Raw genomic sequence first — 24,563 nt, 5'->3', positions numbered from 1 at the left:
CAGTGGAAATTTGTGTCTATTGAGAAGCTCCACGTTATTCAACCAGCATCTCTCTGAGAGTCTTTGCATGTTGAGTGCTTCACTTAATTTTGAGGGGAGCGGGCGGGGCAGCTGGAATCCTCACTCCAGCATATGGGGCCTTCCTGAACGTCAACCCTAGGTCCTGGCAGCGCCCAGATCATCAAACTGCCTTTTACAATTTGTCTTCCTATCGCCCGGGCTTGCTTTTATAGTACCACCCGTTAACCTTCCTTAGATAACTTTAAAAAATGTGTGTTTTAAAAATCAGAGTAGAAAGGCCTTTAATGTTGTAAGCATACTGTGTGTGTGTTTGTATGCATGCGTGTAATATGTGTTTTACGATGGTGTGCTTTTGTATATATATTTCTCCATGTTTATCGGTGATCTCTACTCTTTAAAAAACACAGGACAATTTGTTGAATCTTAACAGGAATAATTCCTGGTAAAACTCTCAAGTTTGGGTGTTGGGGAAGACATACTTTTATAGCCTTAAAGAAGATACAGTTTTGTGGTTCACTTCCTCCCCCCCCAGTTCTACCCTGATTTCTCTAGCTGAGCATATTCTACACTTTAAAAACAAACAAACAACAACAACAAAAAATCTTGTATTATGCAGTAGCTGTACTAAATACCAACCCTGGGCCGAGTTTCTGTTTATTTTTTGCTCCTTAATTTTGTTAGGGAGGGTGGACATGGATGGGAATGTGTGTCCTATTTCTTCTTCAGTGGGTGGGGCCATGCCTCCAATAGTCCTCAGTCATCACTTGCCCCATTCAGCTGATGGAGAGAGATTTGAAGGATAGATAAAAAGGAATAGCCAACTCAGACAACCCTCTGTCAGAAAAAGTTGTGTGTCTTTCATGAGGATGCTATTTTGCATGTTGCTGTATTTTTTAATTATTGTAATGAGGTGTGATTGTCTATTGGTTACCCACAATTCTTCTTGGGGACTCTCCCCCCGGTAACTCTTGTCAACACTTGTTAATTTGACAAAAGGCTACAAATTAAGCTCTGTTAATTTAATGTTTTCTCACCGAGATCTAAATACCGAAAGAGGCCCAAAGCGCAACTGAAGTCCTTTGATTCACTGTACTTTATTTTGGTATAAATTTACATTCATTATTGTTTTCCTTTGGATGTGTAGCCCTCAATTAGTTTGATGGCTCCATTAAAGCAAGCGAGACTTCGCCTTTAATTATTACAACAAAACACCTAGTTTCAGCTTGGGGAGAGGGTCTCTATTGACATAAGCAAAGGTTATAAAATTTAATTAGCCATTCCTATCAGATTTATGGCATTCAAATTGTTCTGTGTTTCTTCCCTTTGATCCTTCCTGTACAATCCCCAAGATTTTTGTTCTGAGAAAATGAGAATAAAGCTTACTGTGCAGAGAGAACTTTCCCTTTTTTCTTCTTTTCCTTTTCCCCACCTCCACCCCTGTTTGCATGCTCTCACTGTGTACCCCCTCTTTGTAGGCAAGGTCAGCCAGTGTACCCCATCACGACAGGAGGATTCCGTCACCCCTACCCCACAGCTCTGACTGTCAACGCTTCCATGTCCAGGTGAGTTCCAAGAAAGAGGGCGTTCAACCAAGGCCATGAGTCACTTCTCAGAAAGTTCTCTAGATGCTCCCAGACTATCCAGGGACTGCTGCTACGTGTAATTCTAAGGGCATAAGACCCACAGTGCGTTAGGCTTTCCTCCTAGAAAATACTGAAAAATTGCCCTGAACTTCCCAGGTAGATGATGGCAGAATTTCAAGGTTGAATTTCTGAGTCAATATATTAAAAAAAAAAACAAAAAAACTTAAGGAAGCAGGAAGAAGTAATTAGGATGTGTAGAGCTTTTTCAAGTGTTACTTGTCTGTTGCCCTAAACCAGGTAAGAAAGGAAAGGGTTCAGGTAAGTTTATTATTATACAAAGAAGAATTTGAGGAAAGGTTATCAGTCTTTTCAAAGCTCCAGACTCTTAAGCATCAATAAGAAAGGACACCCTACTCCCCCCCAACCCAAACACACCTGTCTCTGAAGTAGCAGTGTCCAGTAGAAATATAAGGTGAGCCTTATATATAAGGAATATACATAGGGAATTTTAAGTTTTCTAGTAGCCACATTTTTTAAAAGGAGGGAAAAAAAAAAACCCAGACAAAATTATTTTTAATGATATATTTTATTCAACCTAATAGAGTCAAAATATTATTCATTCTGACATGTTACCACTGTAAAGCCACTATTAATGAGATTTTACCTTTTTTTTGTATTTAGTTTTTGAAATCTGATGTGTGTTTCACACGTACACCGTATTTCAGTTTGGCCTGGACACAGTTCAAGTGCTTAGTAGCCACATGTGGCTGGTGGGGACCACGTTGGCCTGTGTAGCTCTAAATTTTTGAAAGTTAAAAAATCATATGCATGTGTACATTCACATATCTTTCAGCATATAAATGTATATATAACACATACCACACATATACCTGCATACGTGTACCTAGATCTTTCTAACCCCCATGTTCTCCTTTTCCCCCTTCTAATTAATTCTGGCTAATTTTTCAGCAACTGCTAGTTTATTTACAAACTGGTTGGCAGCAGTATGTTTAAGTAGTCACTAATTGCTCCTAATGATAGTTTTATTTTCTGTTCATCTGATTTTCAGTCAAGTTAATTAAATCGGTGGAGGTTTAGACTTTCCTGATGGGCTGCAACAACGAATCCATTTTGAGGATGGCACCTAATTAAATCAGCATGCATTACATGGCAGAGATGCCATCCCCCAGCCTCTTCCCCCGATCTCTGTAGCCAGCATGAGGACCCAAGACCAGAGGAAGGGTTGGAAAGGCAGGCCAAGATGCCTCTTTTCCTACTTACAGAACAGTGATTTTGGTGGAGGAAAGAGTAAGAACCACAGTCATTAAGAAACACCAACTGTAGCATCTCTAACGTTTGTAATTATGCCATGGGTATCATGCCGCTAATAAAGATCCATGTCCCATATGTGATAAATCATCTCAATTTCTGAATCCACACCAGTATCGGTTAGGCGGGGAAATGCTCGTGGGTCCTCTTCTCCAGCGAGAAGAGGAAGGTTATCCTCATTAAATAATGTCATCACAGCCTCGCAAAGCCTGGGAACGAATAGGGAGCCTCCCAGGAGGGGAGCTGCTTCTGAGCACCTTATAATCCACAGCTCACCCTCCTCCGAACCAGCATTCATAAAACGCATTGTTTTTCGTGTTTGTTCCTTCGGTGCGTTCCAGAGGTTAAACGCGGTGCAGTAATCGTAGGATAGGGATTGAGGTTAAGCTTATCGATTGAATTATCATTAGGAGGTTAGCCAATGATTTCAAGGTGGGCAGGGGGTGGAGGAAAGAAAGGGAACAGTGGGAGGGAAGTTTAGGGGGCTCGAGGTGCCGGGGGGAGGCGGCCGATTCCCCAGGTAGGCCTTATGAAAGGTAGCTAGTTAAAAAGAGTATACAGCAAATTAAATACATTATTGTGGTAATGGGGCGACAGAAGTATGGGTCTATTATACTTATGGCAGTTATAGGGAATGTAGGCAGCTTGCCCTGTTCCAGAACACCCTTTGATATTCATTCTCTTCAGCAGCGGGGCCAGGGCTTCTCAGAATTAAGTGATGGGTCATTATACTTTAAACACCATGGAGAAGCCTAGATTGGCAATTAAACAGCTCTTGCTGACACTCACTTGTGCCACCCTGTGACCCCCTTTAGATTGAGATGTTGGAGCTCCGGGCCCTCAGCCTGCTAAATTGGCGCAAGGCTCTTCTCCTGACGAGAGCGGGCTCTGAAATCCGCCGGCTTCAAAGGGAGCGAGATCATGTATAAACCATAATGTGGGTGCACCGTGGCTCACAAAAAATAAGGCAGGAAGAGATGAAATGTTACAAGTGCAAGGGGGGAAATGAGAGAATAATGACAAACCTAATGCAGCTCAAAGCAGGCTTGTTGCACAGGAAAATGCATCCCACTGCTTGTGCCTGAAATCAAGGCCTGCAGATGATATCCAGTTAACAGAAACGTGTCAACAGTGAAGGAAAGTGAGAGTGAGGAAGGCAGAAGCCCCTGAGACAGCCAGAAACAAAAATTAGTTGTCCTTAAGAAGTTAAGGTTCATCATTATATTCTGGCTTGGAGCCATGAAAGCAGATGGGGGGATATAATGAGTGGCTTGGAATTTTTAGGGTGTTTATTGCATTGCATGAAATAGTTGTCTGCAGAAAGGAATTTCTTTTTTATTTATTTCTTTTTTAATTTTTATTTTATTTTTTTAGAAAGGAATTTCTTACGCAAAGGTATGCGTATAGCCCATACACACACACACACACACACACACTCATAACACACACACGTCTCTTTCTCTGCTATACATTTCTCAGGTATAGGAATATGTATGTAGGTATGTGAACTTGGAAGTGTTTGGTCTTCATGGCTACACTGGAAATCTTTCCCCACCCCAGAATGTACTCAGACTGTGGTGTCTCCCTGTGGTGTTTGGTGTACACGTACACACACACACACACACACACACACACACACACACACACACACACACTGTTTTTATCTCCCCCCCACCCCGTACACACATTCTCATTCAGCAGGAAGGGAACATATGTATTTGAGGAATGTCAAGCCTTAAAAATTCACAGTAAAAGCTGCCGTTCCACCCACCGCTTCACCCAAGGGCTTCGAAGAACACATGTTCTTAACTTATGTTTTCTCAGAGGCCTTCGAGCTCTGGGAAGGAACAGGGTGTAACCTGGGAACCCAAGTGCCTCCCAAGGCTTTACTTTTCATTTTTTGGGGGGCGTGGGATTGGAAGTTCTTTTTTTTTCTTTCTCTTATTTTCTCGCTCTCTCTCAGGGTTTTTCTTTTCTTTTTCTTGACACCCTAAAAGAACTCGCATGGTTCTTATGAAAAAATGCCATCGTTACCAAACTTTGATACTGACTTAAACTGGGAAAGGCAGCCGTGGGAGAGGGGCCACATCAGGGTAGAAATTCTGAGTCAAATGTCCACTCTGCTTCTGGGCCCCCTTCAAAAATCTGCATTATTCATTGGCATTTTCTCTGTTGATCGATACAGAGTTAGTGAGGACTTTAATTTTTCATAATTTTTCAAATGGACATTTGCTACATTCTTTTGGTAAAATGGAAGCTACTTTCATTTCCAGTCCATATATGAAAAGAACCTTGTAGATAAGTACAGGATCCTCGTGAAATAACTGTCATAGCAAAGTCTCATTAGCACCTCAGTGCCCAGCAAAATTAGCTTCCTAAAGAACAGGTGCCCATTCCCTGGGGGGTACATGGGGTTGCTGTAGTTTGGATTTATTCTGAAAGCAACAGTTGCTTGATCTGGGATCCCCTTCACCTGAACTTGCGTGAACTTGCATGATCTTGCCAGGGCGGAACCTGGGGGCTGCTGTTTTGTTTTCTTTGGGGAAATCTCCCCTTGTAGTCCCTCACCCCACTTTTCTCTACAGTAGTATTCATTCCTTTAAGAGGGTGGTTCTTCTAACACAGAACAAATCATGGTGACTGCAAGCATATCAGAAAATGCGAGAGCTGTTTGTCGGATCCTGTTGTCAGTTTGCAGATGGACCGAGAGCATTTTAAAATTAGCTCTGTATGTCCTGGCTAGTTTGCATGGTTGAGAAATGCCAATTCACGGCCTAAACTGTGTTTTAAAAAACTTTCCTAAGAATAAACAGTATTAGAGAAAAAGACACAAACTTTACTTCTCTTTTCTTTGTTAACAATTCTCATCATCATTTATAAGGCCTTTCAATGCATAGGCAGTGTTTTAAGTAAAAGTAATTTAGGAACCCTAGAATTTTAGAGTGGGAAAGGACATACAAATCAGAATTCAAAGCTTTATTTGTGGGGGTGTGTGTTTAAAATACTGCTTTGGGGTCATCTTTGATACAAACTTATTTAAAACGTTCCATGACCTATGTTGAGAACCAGATAGGAACTATTTGGATTTCCCCCATCTTTCTGCCTCACTCTCTCCCATTCCTGTCAAAACGATGGGGGCACAGCAGCAAAAGAGAAATAAAAATATTACTGCACTCCCATCAACAGAATGAGGCCTAATGAGGCATATGTAGCATTGTCAAAAAATGTGTGTATACTTCAACTGCATTAATATTTTATTTAGCTGTCTATATGCAACAAAAGATTTCACCTTTTATTCTAGTGCTGATTAGGACTTAGGAAATAATCTTCTTAGATGTCACTAATAATGTCCCCCCAAACCTGTGCTCTCCAGCAGGTAGTCCAAGCCTACTTTTCCACCCAAGTATATGGGCTGAACTTGTCTTTTGCTAGAGATGTTAAAAATCATAATGTCTCATGTCAGTAGCAATAATGAAGGGGGAGATTGGCTTTAATGACATTATAAGAATCATTATGTTTAATTTATCGCTAATTAATGCTGACAGGTTTCATATGCCTTGGGTTGCTTTCATGTGAATGTGACGTGCTGTTTCTTTTTCTTTTTTTTAAATTGTGTGTACACATCCCTCCCCATTCATTCATTTTGATTCTGACGATTTACACAGCTTTCTGTCTTCTAGGTTCCCTCCCCATATGGTCCCACCACATCATACTCTACACACGACCGGCATTCCCCACCCGGCCATAGTCACGCCAACAGTCAAACAGGAATCTTCCCAGAGTGACGTCGGCTCACTCCACAGCGCGTAAGTGTCCTCCTTCTGATCAGTTTCTCTTTTGCCGCGTGTTTAGCCGGTGGCTCCTGGGTGGTGGCGCTCTGTCCAAGGTTGGCTGCGCTGGTGTGACTCCAGGAAACACCCAGCTTTACAAAGAGGGAGACACGCACCATGCGGGGCTTCACGGCTGGCACCCACTGCGGGGGAGGACACAACTCTTTCTTTGTGTCCTCGGATCGACTGGGATTTGCAGCCGTTCCCCCGTCCCTGACCCCTCTCTGTCCTGCGAGCAAGAGAGACACCAGCTGAGACAGAAACGGCCACAGTGTGCTTTCCCCTCCAGCTTGGGACAACTGTATATTTGTGAGCCTTGAGGAAGTGATAACAGAATCTCTCTCACCCCTCCACGCGCCTCCCCAACCTATTTTTGTGCCATTTTCCAGGATGGAGAAGACCCAAAGTGGGAGTGCGCTTCTCCTTCCAAACTGCTAGGGTATCGAGGAGGCGAGGAGGTGGGCTTTCTGCTGCGGAGGAAGTTGAGCCTTGCGATTGTTTATCGGGTGGTGTCTGTCTCTTTTGTCTCCATCCAGAAAGCATCAGGACTCCAAAAAGGAAGAAGAAAAGAAGAAGCCCCACATAAAGAAACCTCTTAACGCATTCATGTTGTATATGAAGGAAATGAGAGCGAAGGTTGTAGCCGAGTGCACATTGAAAGAAAGTGCAGCCATCAATCAGATCCTGGGCCGAAGGGTAGGTGGCTCTCCCGCTGGGAGAAGAGGGCCAGAACAGGATGCAGTGGGGGGGTGGCACATGTCCCTGTCCCACTGCTTTGGAGAGTCCTTTCCCTTGAGCCACACTCTGACTCCTTCCATGGCCAGCGTGGAGTTGGGACCAGTAACCCCGCACTCGAGTGAGGGTCAGAACGGCCACAGCCTGGTCTTCCCCACCTGCAGAGAGAGCAAGAATAGAACAGCATAGGCAGAAAATCAGGTTCTGGCTGAGCCCTCCTGTTAGTGCCGGGCCCCTGCAGACCGTCGGCACCTGCAGATGATACCATGTCTGATGGAAGCGCTATCCATCCCCCAGCCACAGTGTGTGGTTTGTGACGATTCTGCATGTCTCTCTCTCCCCCCACTGTGTCCCCTCCAGTGGCACGCACTGTCCAGAGAAGAGCAAGCGAAATACTACGAGCTGGCCCGGAAGGAGCGACAGCTTCACATGCAGCTGTACCCCGGCTGGTCCGCACGGGATAACTATGTAGGTGGTTCCTTTTTCTCAGGACTAAGAGTCTGTAGAGATGTGTTGGTTGTCCATCTGGACAAAGGGAACACAACCTGCCAGCTCAAGTCAGGCCTCAGTACCATTCAGTCTGCCCAGTCCTGGGGCCGTTAGCATCTTACCCGAGCACCAGATTGGAGGATTTTGTCTGGCTTCCTGTAGGGCTCCCATCAGCATGGGATAGTTCTTCAGGGAAGAGGGGTGAGGCTGGTGTTCTAATGCTCCAGCTCAGGGCACCCGTGGGGTCAGTTTAGGGCTGTTCACACCTTCTTGCCCATGTCTTTGAAGAGACGTGGCTCCAGGTATACACCCAGTGCGGCTCGTGTGCTTGTCAGCCGTGAGGGTGGCCTTGCAGAGAAGACCAGTGCGTAGGGGTGGAGGGAGAGCGTTTACTTCCTCACAGCTGTTTTAGCAGGGCCTTCACCCTTAAGAGGGAAAAATGAAGCAGTTGCCTTAGGCTGTGGTACAGTAGAAGTTGGAAGCCTAGTTCATCCTGAGAGGGGCATGATGGAAATATCCCTGAAAGTAGCCAGTAGAAGTCATCCTTTGGCAGGACGGATGAAGTGACTCAGGGCCAACAGGGTAGGGAGAAAGTGTGTGTGTTGTGCCGTGTGTGTGTTCCTGGGCTCTTTGTTGGCTGCAGGATTTGCCTCATTTCCTCCCGTGGGTTTTAGAAAACACTGTAGGGTTGTTGTCTTTACTAATCACGGTGATAGTGACACTCAGCATTCTTCTCCTCGCGTAAACTGGCTCTCGTCCATCACCTCTCGCCGTTCTTTCTTATTTTGTATTTTGCCCAGGAGCTCAAGTTCTGGGCCCGCTCTCCTCGCTAAATGGATGAAATGTCTCTTATTTTGCCTCATACTTTATTACATGGCATTTGGTTTCATGAAGTGATTTTTACCATCCACTCTTCGGGGAAAAACAAAACCTGTCTTAATGCCAGTAGCAGCCTTCTCCTCCCAGTTCTTTCTTGTCAGTGGCACAGAGCCGTGGAAGATTCTTCTACCCATCAGTGCTCCCTGACCTAGCTCTCCCCTGGCCGTCATCCGTGGTGAGGAAACTCTCTGTGTATGTGGGTTGAGATCCGTTCAGTGATTGCTGATTGTGAACTTAACTGTGCACACAGATTGTGGAGCTTCAGAGTTAAATCAGAACTCTCTCAGAACTTACCAGCCACCAGGAAGTCACAGACATCTGCGTGGATATGTGGGTCCTGAGTGAGGGCTGTTTTCTGCTTGCTCTGAGTACCTGTTTCATCACTCTTTAGTCTCATACCTATAAACACAACGCTCGCTTCTCTGCTCTTTGCCATGTGGATGGGGGAGGACCAAGACGCCCATGTCTCCCTCAGTGTTGCCACCCATATCTCCGTAGGTCCCATGCCTTTAGCTGGTAGCACTAGACTGTATTCCTCCTGGGAGTTGAAACAGGAATTAGTGCTTGTACTTCTCAGTGGCATGTTTGCTCTGCTCAGAGCCCTTGTCACTCACAGATGGTCAGGCACAGGGTCTTAACTGCTTGGGACCTTTCCATTTGTCCTCAGCATGTGTGCAGTGGGGAAGCCTTTCTTCTGGAGCTGAAAGGAAGAGGATAAGAAAGTTAATGCTCTCCCACAGGCTTGCTGCTTGCCCTCGCCTGACCTCGAGGTGGAGATTGCCAGCAGCAGGCAGGCTCTGCAGCCTCCACATATACAGCCATCTCATTTCAGGACAGCTTGCTCTCCTGGTTTCGGGTCACAAGTTCTTAGAGTTCATCTCCAGCTTCTCCCTGCTACAGACCCAATTCTTTTGAGTAATCTAGAATGGTACCACAGAGAGGAGTTCAGCTACACTATAGGTATCCTATCCCCGGTAGACATTTTGGGTCATAGTAGGGCCTTCATGTACAGCTGTGCAGGGCGTGCACTGCACAATTTTAGAGTGTGCCATTTACACTACGGTCGATGTGCATGGTGCCCCCTGGAGTTGTGCTGGGTGAAATCTCCACAAAGGTACAAAGCTGACTTTGTGAGAGCTTCGAAAGAATGCTGCCATGGACTTTCCTGGAGTCAGACAAGGTATTGCCCAAGGTTTTTTGTGAAGTGCTTTCTAGGTTTCAGAAGATTCACGAGACGCTTGCAATGACTTTAGCTCAGTTTTACATTTGGATAAGGTTTGGTATAATAGGGGAACCCCTGAAAAGACTTGAGAGAAAGTTTAGAGGTAGATCTGGATTTGGGGCTGTAGGAGCTTTACCTCTTGTAAGGGGTACTGTCAGATTCCTTTATCAGTGGCTCATTACACATGAGTTTGAACACACACAGCCCTCCTTTCCTCCCTCCCTCCCTCCCTCTCCTTCCTTTCTTCCCCCTCCTTCCCTCCCATCTCCTCTCCCCCAGGAAATGGTCTGTGGAACAAGAATTAGAGTTAAACTGTTTATAGATTTGATTGTGGTGGGAACTTGTTAGTATTTTTTTTTAAACTGACTTGAAATAGAAGCTTCTATAAATTACTTTGGGTACTGTAAAGTTTAGAAGGTTCTTGTAGAAAAACTTTTCTGAGCTAATCACCTTTTCCCTCTTTCACGTTCCTGCTTTTCCAGCCCAGTGGTGACAGAAGCCTTTATACACTATTTTAGCAAAATAGAGTTGAGTAAAACAGTCACATTTGGGTTGTTGGACTTGGTACATTCTGGAACACAAGAAGAAACATTTTGGTCCCATAGTGATATCTAACCCGTGGCCTTGTAATAGAAGTTATTTCCTTTCTAGCTCTTCTCCGTTAGGTTAACAAGATAAATCCCAGGCCATTTGCATATCTTGAGTCCCTCCACCCCCACCCCCTGCCCCCACCATATTCGAGGCCTTTCCTTTCCTTTGTTATATTTAAAGAGATAATGGGATGGCCGCTTCCCTTGAAATGCATCTCCCTCTTCACTACGTAGTGTTCATTTCTTCATGTCCTCTTCCGATTAAAACACAACCCCTGTCCTCTAGAAGCCTTTAGTCTAAATGATCATTTCCTCAGTCATGAACATCTTAGTTATGTATCCTAAACAGACAGCTTCCCGGGGTAGCGGATATTTTCACCTGCCTTTCAGAACATATTGCAGGAGATTGGAAATGGGTGAGCCCTGTATTACAGATGACTGGGAAAGCCCTTGGCTACGTGGCTGCTGACACCACCTGGAGTTGAACTGTGTCTGTGCCCCACTGAGATTTTCTTTCAGGTTCCTAAATAAACTGAAACTAGACCCTCCTGCCTGTTCCAAGATGGCCAGGTGGCACTTTGCTCCTGTCACAGGAGAGACACAGACATGAAGATGGGCCGCTGGGGTTCATGAGAAAGCACACGAACTCCTTCTCTTTTTTTTAACTGGATGCCAAGGAACATGAAATGTTTCTGATGGAAACACTGCACTAAAGGCCCAGAGAGATTTCCCAAGAGGCATAGGCCCCCAGATCTGAGAGGCTTTCTCTAGAGCTGTTGGTTCTCAGCCCTCAGCTGGATCTAAAACTCAGTGGCGTCTCTGCCTTGGGGTTCTCCTTACAGGGCCTTATGGATTCTCAAGTTTCCTACCAGTGGCTGTTCTTGTCTCTTCTTGAGTTGACGTCAACATACCCTGAGAACTTTTAGGCAAAGGTTAATATTTAGATATTCTGAAGCAAATAGACATGTCAGACCACCAGTTCCTTTTGTTTGTGACACTTCATACATACCAGGCAGCTAATTCATATGGATGGGACTGGAGCTAACAGTGTGAGGGAGAACTAGTTTCAGATCTGGAAGGGGGTGGTTACCTCTACAGAGTTCTTCCCTACTCCCATTCCAAATCCACAGATGGGAACAGACCGCCAAGATATCAGGGAGGGTCAGATTGGAGAATGTGAATCACTCCATGCAGTGTATCACCCGTAATCCATTAAGAGCCTTTCTCAGAGGGCAAGGCAGTAAATAGGTAGGCAGTGTAGCCTAGCGGATAAGGGCTATGGAACCAAGATCGCCTGGGTTCCCATCATGGCCCCATCATCTGATAGCTCTGTCATCTCAGGAAAGTGCATGCACTCCTCTGTGCCTCCGTGTCCTTATCTGTAAAATTGGAATGATGATCACACCTGGTGTATAGGATTGTGTGAGGATAAATGAGCCACTAGGAATAGCACACTTAGAATCATGTCTGGCACACAGTATGTGATCAATAAATGGTAGCTGTTATTACTAAGAGTATTATAGTCGTGACGTTAAGTGGAAAACGGCGAGAGCCCAATGTTCCCCTTTATGGATGTCCACTCGGCAGTTTGAAAAGGAGCTCAGATGGTTTCTGGCTCTGTTTCACCTTTTTTCTCCCCTTCCGTCTTTAAAACCAAGGCCCACGCTACAGCGCCAAGAAAATCCCCTACTAAGGCTTTTATATTTTGATTCCGAATGAGGACCATTTGGCCTTAATAAGAGATTTGTGTGGGGCAAGGAGGCTCTCACGGCCATCTCAACATCGTTCATTTGTCCCTTGGCTCTTGGGCCACTTCCAACCCTGTCTCTCCACACCTCCCTGAATCTCTGCCATCCAGTTCTCCTCTTCCCTCTTATGGATGCTTGGGGTCAGGTCTGAGGATGGACGTAGATGTATGGGAAAAAAGGTCTTTCCTCTCCGCCCTGCTGATCCCTTCCCTTCTGCTGGGCGCGTGTTCCTTCAGCTGCAGCACAATTGAAGGGCGCTTGGATTAAAGGGGGGTGGGGGGTGGGAAAACACTCAGGAGCCGGCGTGGATGGAGACGGCAGCCAGTGCCCCTCCTCCTGCCTCCTTTCCAGGTGAGCCCAGACGCCCTCCTCCCACATCTGCTTCCCGAAATAATTCCCTGTGTTTCATCTGTTCATCATCTAGGGGAAGAAGAAGAAGAGGAAAAGGGACAAGCAGCCCGGGGAGACCAATGGTAAGTTTGAATAAGCAGGATGGAGAAAGGGAGCGGTACTCTGAAGACCACTCTTTTATGTCAGGCTTCTATCTGGGGGAGGCAGGAGAAATTCAAGGCCAGGACATTGTGGGGGGGGGGACCCATCTTAGCCAGCCTTTTTGTTTATGCATTTTAATTAATTGCTTCATGACTGCCCTTTTAAAGCTAGTAACATTCATTGTTGCATGAAAAGCACATTGTTAAGTCTAGTGGAATGTGTTTTAAAATAACTGCAGAGCCTGTAAGTGGAGAGCGGTAGGCATGCCTAGGCGGGGATTTATACAGTCTGCTTATTTTGTATGTGTCTGAGTAGGGATAAGGAGGGGGGGGGGCTAGGGGAGCAGAAGGGGTGTGTGCGAGTGTTTGATATTAACTGGGCCGTTCCTGAATGTTCTGATGCATGCCTTTACAGTGGTCAATTGCACCCAATTTAAATTAAGGAGGTTTGTCATTCTCTAGAAGAAATTAGAAATACTGCATAGGCAATCTCAGAGGTCCCTTCGAGAAGGCCAGGCTTTTACAAACAACGACAAAAACATTTTGAAGGCTTTGTATAATTTGTTCTTTTTTTTCAGAACACAGCGAATGTTTCCTAAATCCTTGCCTTTCACTTCCTCCGATTACAGGTGCTAATGTCATTTTGAGTCATTAAAATAGTTGATGAACTGTTTTTTTAATTTTTCTTGCCATTATAGTTTTATTAACATGAAACACGTATGACCTTTGAACATTCTTTAAAATGACCATCTACACGGTTTCGTATGTTTCGGTAGATTTTTTTTTTCAGTTGCTTTTGTTGTTTTTTTTTAATTTAATTTAACTTCTGCTTTGTTTATTTATTTTTCCCGTTACAGTTGTTTAAGCCATGATGACAGTGATTTAGAGTTGAACTAACTGTGCAAATTGAATATGCAGTATTTCTTTAAAAGAGACTGGTAAAAAAAAAACAGAAACCAACAACAACAACAAAATGGAAGGAATTCAGTAATAAACCTCCTTAATCTAATGGCATTTTTTTCATCGCTCCCACTAAGTTTTCTCACGCAAGCATGCATCCGCAGTATGATTATTTTTTCCTTTGCTTTTTTTTATTTTAGTTTTTTTTCCTTCCTTTTGCTTTTCTGCTCATAACTTGCAAATCCACTAGCATTTCACTGACTGTACCTGCTTAAATGCTGCTGTGAGCTTCTAACTAACTCTTAACAGCTCATTCACACAACCTGTTGACCTTTATCTGTTCCTCTCTTAATATTAATGAAAATAGATTTACAAAAAGAAAAGATGAACATTCCAAAAGCTGCAATATCCCAGTACCACAACCCCTTTCTTTCTTTATTTCTTTCTGTTTTGTTTCGTTTTGTTCTGTTTTTATTTGTAGTTTTTTTTTCTTTTTTTAAACTGTTGTACTCTGAGAAGAAAAAAGCATGTGACAAACTTAATTCCCTCCTTTGCTTTATTTTCTTCTTTAAGAAAAACAAATTGAGAGAGAGAGAGAAAAAAAAAAGCAGAACCAAAAGAGGAAAAACATTATTTAAAACTTAGTTCTTCAGTATCTAACTTCCCTTTATCAGTTCAAACCGAATCGGAGAGACAGTCCTTAAAGAAGGGATACTGCAGCTTTATTTGCAACAGCTAATTTCACAAGTTGAATAAGAATGTGATTTTTTTACCTTTTTTTTTTAAAATTAAAGAAAGTTAAAAACGAAAGTCAATATTATGTAATTGGTAACCAGGTCATTGATTTATTCCCTTTTTTTATTTTTATTTTTTTCTTATTTGTATCTTTCTCTTCCCCCCTCCTCTCCTTCCCTCTCTCTCCCTCCCTCCCTCTCTCTTTCTCTCTCTCTCTCTCTTTCTCTTCTCTCCTCTCCCTCTCCCTCTCTCCCACGTCCTCCTCTTCCGCTCGCTTCTCTCTTGAACTCATTCAGACCTGAGCGCTCCTAAGAAATGCCGAGCGCGCTTTGGCCTTGATCAACAGAATAACTGGTGCGGCCCTTGCAGGTGTGTATAGATTTCCCAGATTCGCTGTGCTGGTTTGCAGCTGGTCTATTTGGTCCTTTCCCCCCTTCTCTGGCCTGTTGCTTTGTAGCTCTGTGTGTGGATCTTAGGAGACAGGAGGGTGCGGGACACTGCTCTGTGAGGGACGTGCTTGTCCTCGCTGCTGCTAGCCAAAATGCCACTGTAAAACAGCATCATTCGTGCCTCCTCGGGTCAGCGACAGCAAACCCCAGCGCGCCCCCTCCCAGGGAATGTTGCCTGCCAGCCCCTTCCTCCCGACAGCCCAGGATGGGGGCTCAGTGACATCCATCGTAAGCCTGGCCTAGGTAGAAGCAAATAACGTCACCTTTTCCCCTCCTCTTCTCTCTCTGTTTTTATTTTTTCCTTGTTGTTTTTTGGTTTCTGGTTGTTGTTTTTATTTTGTGTTTTATCGTTTTATTTTATTTTTTTTCTTTTGACGCACAGAAGTCCTTTCCTTTCATGTCCTTGGTGAGGGAAGACAGTCAAATAGAACCGAGGTGATAGCGAAGACAAGTCAGCTGTAGCTGAGATTTCACATCCAACTGAGCACGACCCACCATTGTGTTGTATTTTTTGTGTTTACCTTATGCTAACAGATGCAAATACTCCAAAGAAGTGTCGGGCACTGTTCGGGCTTGACCGACAGACTTTATGGTGCAAACCGTGCAGGTATATTCCCTACTGCGAGGCCTTTGGGAAAAATCAAAGCATTCTGTCCTTCTGGTACCTTAGTGTGTCAATATATTTTGACCTTGTTCCCATCTACTTCCCCGCTGGCATCAATGACTAATGATCCTCATTCTTCAAAATTTCCTTGCTAATTTTATGCCGTGTCCTCTCCCTACTTTTCTCTTTCTCTCTTTCCCCTGCTCTTACAAGTAACATATCCCTGGTGGTAGGACCTAGACCACAGCCCTCACAGACCAGGACGGGCACTTATCCTTTTGCTTTGAAAGCCAGCGTTCTGGAACTGGCCCGGCCCTGTCAATGCTTCCGTGGCATGTTTGTTGGACAGAGAGAGAACCACCATGTCCCGAGGTTTCAATGAGCTCAAATTGGCAGCAATAGCATTCCCATGCACTTGGAGTCCAGACACTTGGAGAAGGGCTCTGGGGCAGGCTTTTTTTGGTTTTGTTTTGTTTTTTTGTTTGTTTTCTGTTTCAAAACCACGTCTCTGGACAGAGGAGCTTGGTTAGCTGACATTGTTTTACAGTGCTGAAAAGAAGCGTGGCATTGAACGGCATGCACCAGCTACAGGGCTGCAAGCAGTGAGTCGTGCAGTCACATACTGCAGTGCTGCTAGCCTGCAGAATGAAAAATATATATCTATGCATATATTTAGAGAGACAGAGAGAGTGCTGGTTCCAAAGTGAATCAGAAGAGTCCAAATTAAACGCCTGTGTTCCACCTGCAGGTTCCATCCAACCTGTAATTTCAGAGAAGGTGTAGGTACTTCCTTCTTGGTGGAGGGATACCAACTAGTTCCTGTCTCATTTCCTTTCCTTTAATGACCACCTTTGGTTAAATTTGTTGTTTCTTTGTTCTGATACAAGCAGTCTTTGAATTTGGAATATTATGATGGTAGGTATCTCAACACCCAAACACGCTCCCCTGTCTGTAGTGCCTCCCTTGTCACGTGTCCCTCTCCTCCACGCCCTGCCATGTGTTCCGTGTTTAGACGTTAGCTCAGATGTCCATTCCATTACGTGCATGCCCACCAGTCTCCTGTGTCTCTTCCCCCTCCCCTGACGCCTAACGAGAGATGGGCGAAGTGCCTCGCGTTGACCAAACGTTGAGGGGAGAGAGGGCCCAAGAGTCTGTCTTGAGAGAGGCTGCCCTCCACAGGCGACCCTCATGCCCATTGAGTGAGGACCGGGGGCCTTGGGTGCACGTCCAGCAGGAGAGGGACCCCCCCACCCATTCTGTGAGTTGACAGTGTCCACAGAGGTGACAGATGGCCTTGCCACACAGTCCGGGGGTCTTGTCTGTACAACAGAAAAGAGTTTCATGATGCAGTTGGTGGAGGGCGTTAGGCGTTTCATTAGGGCTGGCCTGGAAGATGGGAACTCTGCCGACCCTATCAGGCGGTGAATTTGTGTCAGATTTTTATTTGCGCTGAGTGGGAAGATAATTAGCTACGGAATCCTGCTCTGAGATGCCTGCCGTGGTGAAGGGTTAGCTGATCGCAGGGCCCACTCCTAAGGGAGGGTTTCTCACGCTCTGTAGAAACGCACTGCCGACACCATTGTGCGCCCCTCGCAATGTGGTTTGTTGCCTGGTTTGTGTATTTTATTTGTGGGAGGTGAGTGGTGGCTTATGAATCCCTTTTTCTGCTTTGGAAGCAGGTAACTGCAAGTTAGACTTGGCACTTTGGGGGATGAAAGTTAATCATGACCAACATTGACCAGACAGACGGTCCTTTCTCACACCCAGCTGCACCTTGCTTAAAGCGGAGTGTGGAGTCTTCCTCAGAGACGAGCATTTTCATGACATTTTTACAGAACAAAAACAAACCACCCCAAGCCTTCGGAGCCGCTTCATCAACACGGTTCTCTACAGTGCAGCTTGGGGGCGGGGTGGGGGGGGCCAGCTGTCAGTGTGGCAGCGCAGGTGCTCAGAGGTCCTTCCTCTCTCCTCAGCACCATCCTTCCTCTTTCCCGCCTCAGCACCCTTAGACCTTCCGTGGTGGCCATTCTTCCTCTGTCGGGGATGTCGTTTCATACTCTAAAAGCTTTAGCAGATGCGCTTCTGCTCCTTTAAGTGTGTAATTCCAAAATAGGGTCAGGAAGAACTCTTACTTTCCTTTCAGAGTGAATCCATAGGAAGCTAAAAATGGATTTTTAAGGGGCCACCCCTTGCTGGGAGATGGAGCGTAGGTGGGGGAGGGTAAGAGGATGGGTTTTGTCCCTTTTTCCCTCAATGTTTCTTCTTGACTTTGCCAGGATCTAGCTTGATGCTAAATCAGTAAGACAAAATGTGCTTTAAAAAAAAAAAAAGAAGTTGCAAAACGAGGCATTTTCTGGCCTGTCGGAAATGTACGTGTTCCACTGCCGTCTGCCCCGCCACCTCTTAGAAGGAGCGGTCGCCCTGTCAACATAGTCTTCGTGTCCCGTGTTCAAATGCCCCCACTCATCCCCACGACACGGAAACTTCCTATCATGAGGAGGGCAGGAGGGGGGAGGGGAGCACCAGAAACGCTCCTAGCCAATCAGGGCTCCTCGCTCCCTGCACAGGGTTTCTAATTTTATTTGACATTTGAGGACATTTTAACAAGATTCTGTTTTGAGCCCACCAAGTTGCTTTTCCCGTCTTTTTCACTCTGCCCTAATATAGCATGGAACGCTGCTGGATGTCATTCCCTTGTTTCCTGTTATTTTTTCCCCTCTTTCTCTCTTTGTCCCTGTCCTCTCTCTCATTTGTCCCTGTTGCTTTCTCAGTTTTGCTTATGCCCCCCTCCCCACCCCCTTTCTTCTCCCATTTTTAAAATGCATGGACATAGTTTTTTGAGCATGTTTTGATCTGCAGGCTAAGGTGGTTTAAAACTCTGAGAGGCTTAACTATTTGTCTTGAGTTTCTGGGATGGGAGCAGAACCCACAGTCTATTTCAGTCTATCCCAGAGGAGAAAAAGGAACCTTGTGTCAAATTGAAGGTGAAGGGGGGCGCTGCCCTTGCTTTCCTAGAGTTCCTTTCGACCCAGAGCAGGGATGGATAGACCCTGAGGCCACCAGTCCAATGGGTCTTGGCCTCTGGGAGTCAGGAAGGGCTGAGCATGTGCCCTTTCACCCCCCCTCCTCTCCTCCCTCCTGCCATCTTGCGGAGTCCACACCCCACGCACTGAAGGGCATCATCAGACAGCTCTGGGGCACAGACCCAAGGAGGAACTCATTACACCCACTTCCTTTCAAAGGCCAGTGACATCTGACAGTGGTTGCCTTCAACCAGGCAGCATCTTAGTTGCTTTCCCATGACCGGAAGCCAGCCGGTGCTTACAGACAGAGTGTTATCAGCTGTAGTTCTGACTGTATTCTCCTTAGATCAGCACATTCCCTGTATCTGCATTACTTTTATAGCATGTGTGGGGTTGATCGCCAGGATCACTCTTCCTACCAAATATTATCCCATCAGACTGGGATGAATAATAGGAGAAGCTTTGAGGTCACACGCTCAATGTCTTGAATTGATGTCCCCAACTTTAGATGATAAGCAAGAGAGGCTCTGAAATTCTCATTCCTATTTCTTACATAAACGGGAAATGGAGAGGGGAGATTCTCGTTTTGGTGCAGGGCAAAATTAGTCTTTCTGGTTTAAACACTAATCCTGACGACCCCCATTCAAGAAGGTCCATGCTGTGATTCCCTGGCACTTCTTCTTCATCGTCACTTCCTTGTGACAGGCTGTACCCTGCATTCACTGGCCCCGGCATGTGGACCCGGGGAGGACGCCCCTCCATCCCATCCTCACTGTCTCTCCTTCTAGCCTTCTCACTATGGGGTGGGGGAGGGGAAGACCCCAAATCTTAAAAAAAAAAAAAATCAAGTTTGAATCATAATTTAATCCACAACCTGCAGGCCATACAACCAGTTATTCTTGTTCCTTTGGATCATTTTCTGTTTTTCTTATTCTTCCCCCTCCCCCACCTTTGTTTATCCTCTTCTACCTGTTTTTTGGTGGTTTTTTGGTTTTGGTTTTTTATTTTTTGTTTTTGTTTTCTTTTTGAGTTTATTTGGTTTTCTTTTCGTTCCCCCCCCACCCCTCCCCCACCCCCGATTCTGACCTCTCTTGATTTGGTGTGGTTCTTAACAGACAAGCCCGAAAACTCTCTGGGCGCCAGCAGCCTCTGGTGGTGGTGGTGGTGGTGGTGGTGGTGATGGTGGTGATGGTGGTGATGGTGGCGGGTTAAAACCTTTAAGCCTCTTGCTAGCACTGCCTTCAGCTCTGTGGGCTCAACAGTCAGCATTTTGAGAGTTTCAGATTGATACGAGGCGCCTGGGGTGGGAGTTCTGTCTTTCTCTTTCACACACACACACACACACACACACACACACACACACACACCCACCATTGGTGGGGTAGGGGTGGTAGTGGTGGAAATGGAGGAGGGTGGTTATGATGGGGAGTGAGGGCGTGTCTAAGCCAAAAGAGAAATAACAAGCTTTTGAGTTCATCTCAGTTTGCACCTAGCCACCTTCTGGCAAATCGGTGCCGCCGTCTACAGGTGGTACCCTTTCTTTCGCTTGCTGGCTTCTATTTGGGCACGGGTGGGGCGCTGGGTGTTTAGTGGGGGCAGGGGGAGCAGGTAGGTAGGGAGTTCTGTGGTCTGACATACTTGGTTTGCTGGAGCAGGCTTAGCTCAGTGAGCGCGGCACCCCAGCGTGACTGTAATCGTCCCCTGGCCGCTGGGCGTGCCTCCGCAGGGCATCCGCTAGGTGACGTCACCTCGGCTCTGAGCGTTAGAGAACTCTCTCCCGTGGCATCTTTGCCCTTTATTCACAGATAACTCTCTTCCCCTGTTTCTAGGAGAAAAAAAAAGTGCGTTCGCTACATACAAGGTGAAGGCAGCTGCCTCAGTCCACCCTCTTCAGATGGAAGCTTACTAGACTCGCCTCCTTCCTCCCCCAACCTGCTAGGCTCCCCTCCCCAAGACGCCAAGTCTCAGACTGAGCAGACCCAGCCTCTCTCGCTGTCCCTGAAGCCCGACCCCCTGGCCCACCTGCCCATGATGCCTCCGCCGCCCGCCCTCCTGCTTGCCGAGGCCGCCCACGGCAAGGCCCCCGCCCTCTGTGCCAACGGGGCCCTGGACCTGCCTCCCGCCATCCCTCCCTCATCTCTGGCGCAGCCGTCGACATCTTCCTTACATTCCCACGGCTCTCTGGCCGGGACGCAGCCGCAGCCGCAGCCGCTCTCCCTCGTCACCAAGTCTTTAGAATAGCTTTACCCTCCTCAGCTCCGGTTGCTCTTTTGTGGAGTGTTGCGTTCTGCTTTTCTTTATTTCCCCGCGCCCCCTTCTGCCAGGTTTTTGTTTTGTCCTCTTTTCCGTTTGTGCCACGTGGCTACATTAGTTAATGTTTATCGAGTTCATTGGTCAATATTTGACCCATTCTTATTTCAATTTCTCCTTTTAAATATGTAGATGAGAGAAGAACCTCATGATTCTACCAAAATTTTTATCAACAGCTGTTTAAAGTCTTTGTAGCGTTTAAAAAATATATATATATACATAACTGTTATGTAGTTCGGATAGCTTAGTTTTAAAAGACTGATTAAAAAACAAAAAGGAAAAAAAAGAAGCAATTTTCAAGCAGCCCTCCAAAAGGAGTTGGTTCTGTATTATTTGTATTAAATACGAGCTTGCGAACCAATCATTTTACATCTGGTTTTTAAACCATAAGGGCACAATGAATGCAGTGCCATTTACTTTTTTTTTTTTTTTCTCCTGTGTGAAACAACTTTTATTGTGATGTTACTTGTTATTGTTTAAATGTACAGAAACAAAGGGTTAAAATGTGTTAATATACCTTGTTCCATGGTGTTGTTCTTTTGGGGGGAGGGGGATGCTATTCAACAATTAATGGAATCACAACGCTGTTGGACCAGTAGTATTTATTGCTTTAGAGGTTGCTTGTCAAACCTGTACGTTGTCCCTTTTAAAATATGTTTTCCTTTTTCTTGAAACTGTATAAAGTTTTTTTTCCCCTTAGCATAAGCATCTTATATATAACAACTCATTTGTACAAGGTTTTTAAGTTTATATATAAAATGTGTATATATATATTTTTTGTTTCCCTTTTGGACTTTTTTTTTTTTTTTTTTTTTTTGCCGTATGAAACCCAGATGCCGCCAAATGGACATTAATAGTTGCATTAAAGGATCAGTAGCATTAACAAAAGTTGCTTTAAAAGCCATTATGTAAAACAAGACTTGAAAATTAGTGAGGGAATTTTAGCGACGCTGTACGAGCAGCAGTGGAAATTGTCCCGTTTCCCCTGTGAACTCGCAGGCGAGCGCCCTGCACCCTGAGGACATGGACTGACCGTGTGCAAAACTTTATGTGCCAAAATTCTCAGTGACTTTAGCTTTCTCTCTCTTTTTGATGCTGTAATTTTTGTTCATCATGTTTTGCTGTGATGTTACATAGGTAGATTTGTATGTAGTTTTAATGTCACCTATAACAAGATGTGTTTGGTAGCAGATTGTCCAGAAAGCATTTTAAATGAAGAGGTATAAACCCTTAAGGGCCAAAAATTCTGTATATTAGATTACTCTTAAAGGAAAAACCAGCTGCCGCTTTTATGTACACGTATGACATACAAGTAGGTAGCAAACTTTAAAAATAAAAAAAACCTAGGCATGTTGATGTTACAAAATGCTGTATAAAGCTGAAACCTGTTCATTCAGTGCCATTGTAGTTGACATGAAGCGATTGTAAAACTGTCTCCGATTTTTCTCTGGTTTATTAAAATGCTAACTATAACATTTTTTGTGAATACTTTGAATGTTTCCTAACAGTTGTGATGTTACTGTTCCGTTTTATGCTCTTATTCCAATTTCATTTTTAATGGTTTGGAAGCCATTTTTGTAATGAATAAATGTTCATGCTGTACAGTATCTGTAGCATGCCGTTCTGGATTAATAAAAGCAACTTAGTATGTGCAGATAAAGGCTGGTCACTTGTTTCTGTAATTTGGGTTTTATTTCTGGGGAAGCTGGATCCGCCTTAACCAAGAGACATGTGTTCCCAAGCTGGAACTTGAGACCCCGTGGTTGGTATGGGTGGTGGGTGGTGACTTGGATACCAGAAATGGGCCTTGAAATCTTAAGAGGGGTTGCTTTCTGCCCCTGCCCCCCGCCCCCCCCATTCTTAATGTCCGTTTGCCATACTTTATGTACCTGGTTAGTTCATTTCTGAAAGCAAATGTCATTCTTCTGGCTATAAGACTGTCACTCTGATATATCTCAGTCGACCCTCTCAGAGTATCAAGCAGAAATGATTTAATTCCAGTTAATGAGACTTAGTTCACCAGGAGGGGATTTAAGAAACCGCATCATTGCCATTTAAAGGATCATTGATGTGAAAGTGTCCTTATTTCTTTCTAAGAATTAACATGCAGGGAGAGACGCCAGGGTGAGCAATTGTTAAGCAAGAAGGTTTTTAGAAAATTGGATCAAGGTGCTTCCATTACAAGTTTGCGTGGAGGACTCTCGCCATCTCTGAGACTCAAGTTCAGGGCTCTGCCCTGGCCGGGGTGCGCGTTCATCCCCATCGTCAACCAGGGGCCACAGTAAAGATCTTCCTGAGGTTTCCACTACATTCATTCCTCACGCTGGCTAGGACGGACGGACGGACGGATGGATGGATACGTGGTTCCACGTATCTGGACAGCCTCACCTGCAAAGGACGTGATTTCACTGGGCATGGAAGCGGTCTGTGTCACTGCCCTTGTTACATACGGTTACACGGTATTGTCCTGAAGGACTTTTCTTGGAAGCTCTGCTTTGCTCAAGTTGATTTTTGTTCTGTAAAATCTTGATATTTTGTTTTCATTTGCTTTGTATTCCTGGGAAGGAGTGATTCTGGTTGTCCTTCCCTATTTTATTTTGCACGCTGGGACCAGAGTGACCTTTGAAAACACAAATGACAATATCTGTTCTTTGTGGCAGTGGGCTAAGCCACTGATGGGCATTTTCTCATTTCATCCTAACGCCTACCCCCTGAGGTAGATATTATCCTCTCCCTCCACTCTCTGCTTTATTTTCTAAAACTGGGTTTGGGAACTCGGAGTGTGTGTCTTGTCTAAAACCACACAGCCTGTAGGGTGGTGGAGCTGGGATTTAAATTCAGCCCTGACTCCAAACCCGTGCTCTTAATACCAAGTTATGCCTCCTTGCGCAGTAAAGATGGTCCTTCTCCCCAGTGGAGTGATGGGATGGTCCTTTTGATGGCTTCCTTGTTTGCTCCACCCCTCCTCCGCAGCACACACTTGCTTTCCCCTAAAAGCATTTTTGCCCTGCTTTCAAAGATGCAGTTGCCCTCTGCCTGGAAGGTCTGCTCTGCTCCTGCAGACTCATTCCTCCTCATCCTTCAGGTCTCTGCGGAGATGATAGTGATGATGTCTGTGATCTTTCAGCTTCCTGTCTTTCCCTCTCAGTAACATTCTCATCCGCCATCGTGTCAATGGGGGTGGCCTTGTTAGGCCACTAATAACACCCCTCAGTTCTGTGGACCTTTGGGACTGGAACATTCTTTGCTGTGGGGGACTGTCCTAGGCATTGTAGGGTGTTAGCATCCCTGGCCTCTACCAACTAGATGCCAGAAGCACCCCCTTCCCGCCAATCATGACAACCTTAAATGTCTCCAGACGTTGCCAGATGCCCCCTAGGGGGCAAAATAACACCCAGTTTAGACCCATTGCTCTAGGGAACCCTCCAGGAGAGCAGGATTGTGGCTCTGGTGATCTCTGTTTTATGCTAGGGTTCTGGTTCAGTGCCTGGCACATTGAGGGTGCACCATATATATTGGGGGAAGGAATGAACGAGGTTGGCCAACTCCACACCTGTATTGCGGGAAGCAGGAAAATAGAAACTTTCCATAATGCTTCCAAATTTTGTGTTCTCAGAACTTCCAA

The 24,563-nt window shown here is 45.3% G+C and overlaps 1 protein-coding gene across 31 annotated transcripts in view; it reads left to right on the top strand.

The window, feature by feature from the left end:
* Positions 1-22,575, top strand: part of TCF7L2 (transcription factor 7 like 2) — a 197,547-nt gene extending 174,972 nt beyond the window's left edge. For 5 of the 31 annotated variants that reach the window (XM_059900851.1, XM_059900844.1, XM_059900846.1 and 2 more), the window contains 8 exons: positions 1,497-1,583; positions 6,614-6,739; positions 7,300-7,459; positions 7,859-7,966; positions 12,851-12,899; positions 13,496-13,546; positions 14,849-14,921; positions 20,458-22,575. In XM_059900851.1, the coding sequence (XP_059756834.1) occupies positions 1,497-1,583; positions 6,614-6,739; positions 7,300-7,459; positions 7,859-7,966; positions 12,851-12,899; positions 13,496-13,546; positions 14,849-14,921; positions 20,458-20,869 (1,066 nt within the window). In that variant the 3' untranslated portion in view covers positions 20,870-22,575. Of the gene's footprint in view, positions 1-1,496; positions 1,584-6,598; positions 6,740-7,299; positions 7,460-7,858; positions 7,967-12,850; positions 12,900-13,495; positions 13,547-14,848; positions 14,922-15,535; positions 15,610-20,457 lie in introns of those variants that run through there. The other 26 variants (XM_059900870.1, XM_059900864.1, XM_059900863.1 and 23 more) reach the window with 12 other exon arrangements.
* The last annotated feature ends 1,988 nt before the right edge of the window (positions 22,576-24,563 follow it).

This window comes from Balaenoptera ricei, chromosome 16 (genome assembly GCF_028023285.1).
Source record: "Balaenoptera ricei isolate mBalRic1 chromosome 16, mBalRic1.hap2, whole genome shotgun sequence".
Taxonomy (NCBI): Eukaryota; Metazoa; Chordata; class Mammalia; order Artiodactyla; family Balaenopteridae; genus Balaenoptera; species Balaenoptera ricei.
This window is presented reverse-complemented; position numbering and strand designations above follow the sequence as displayed.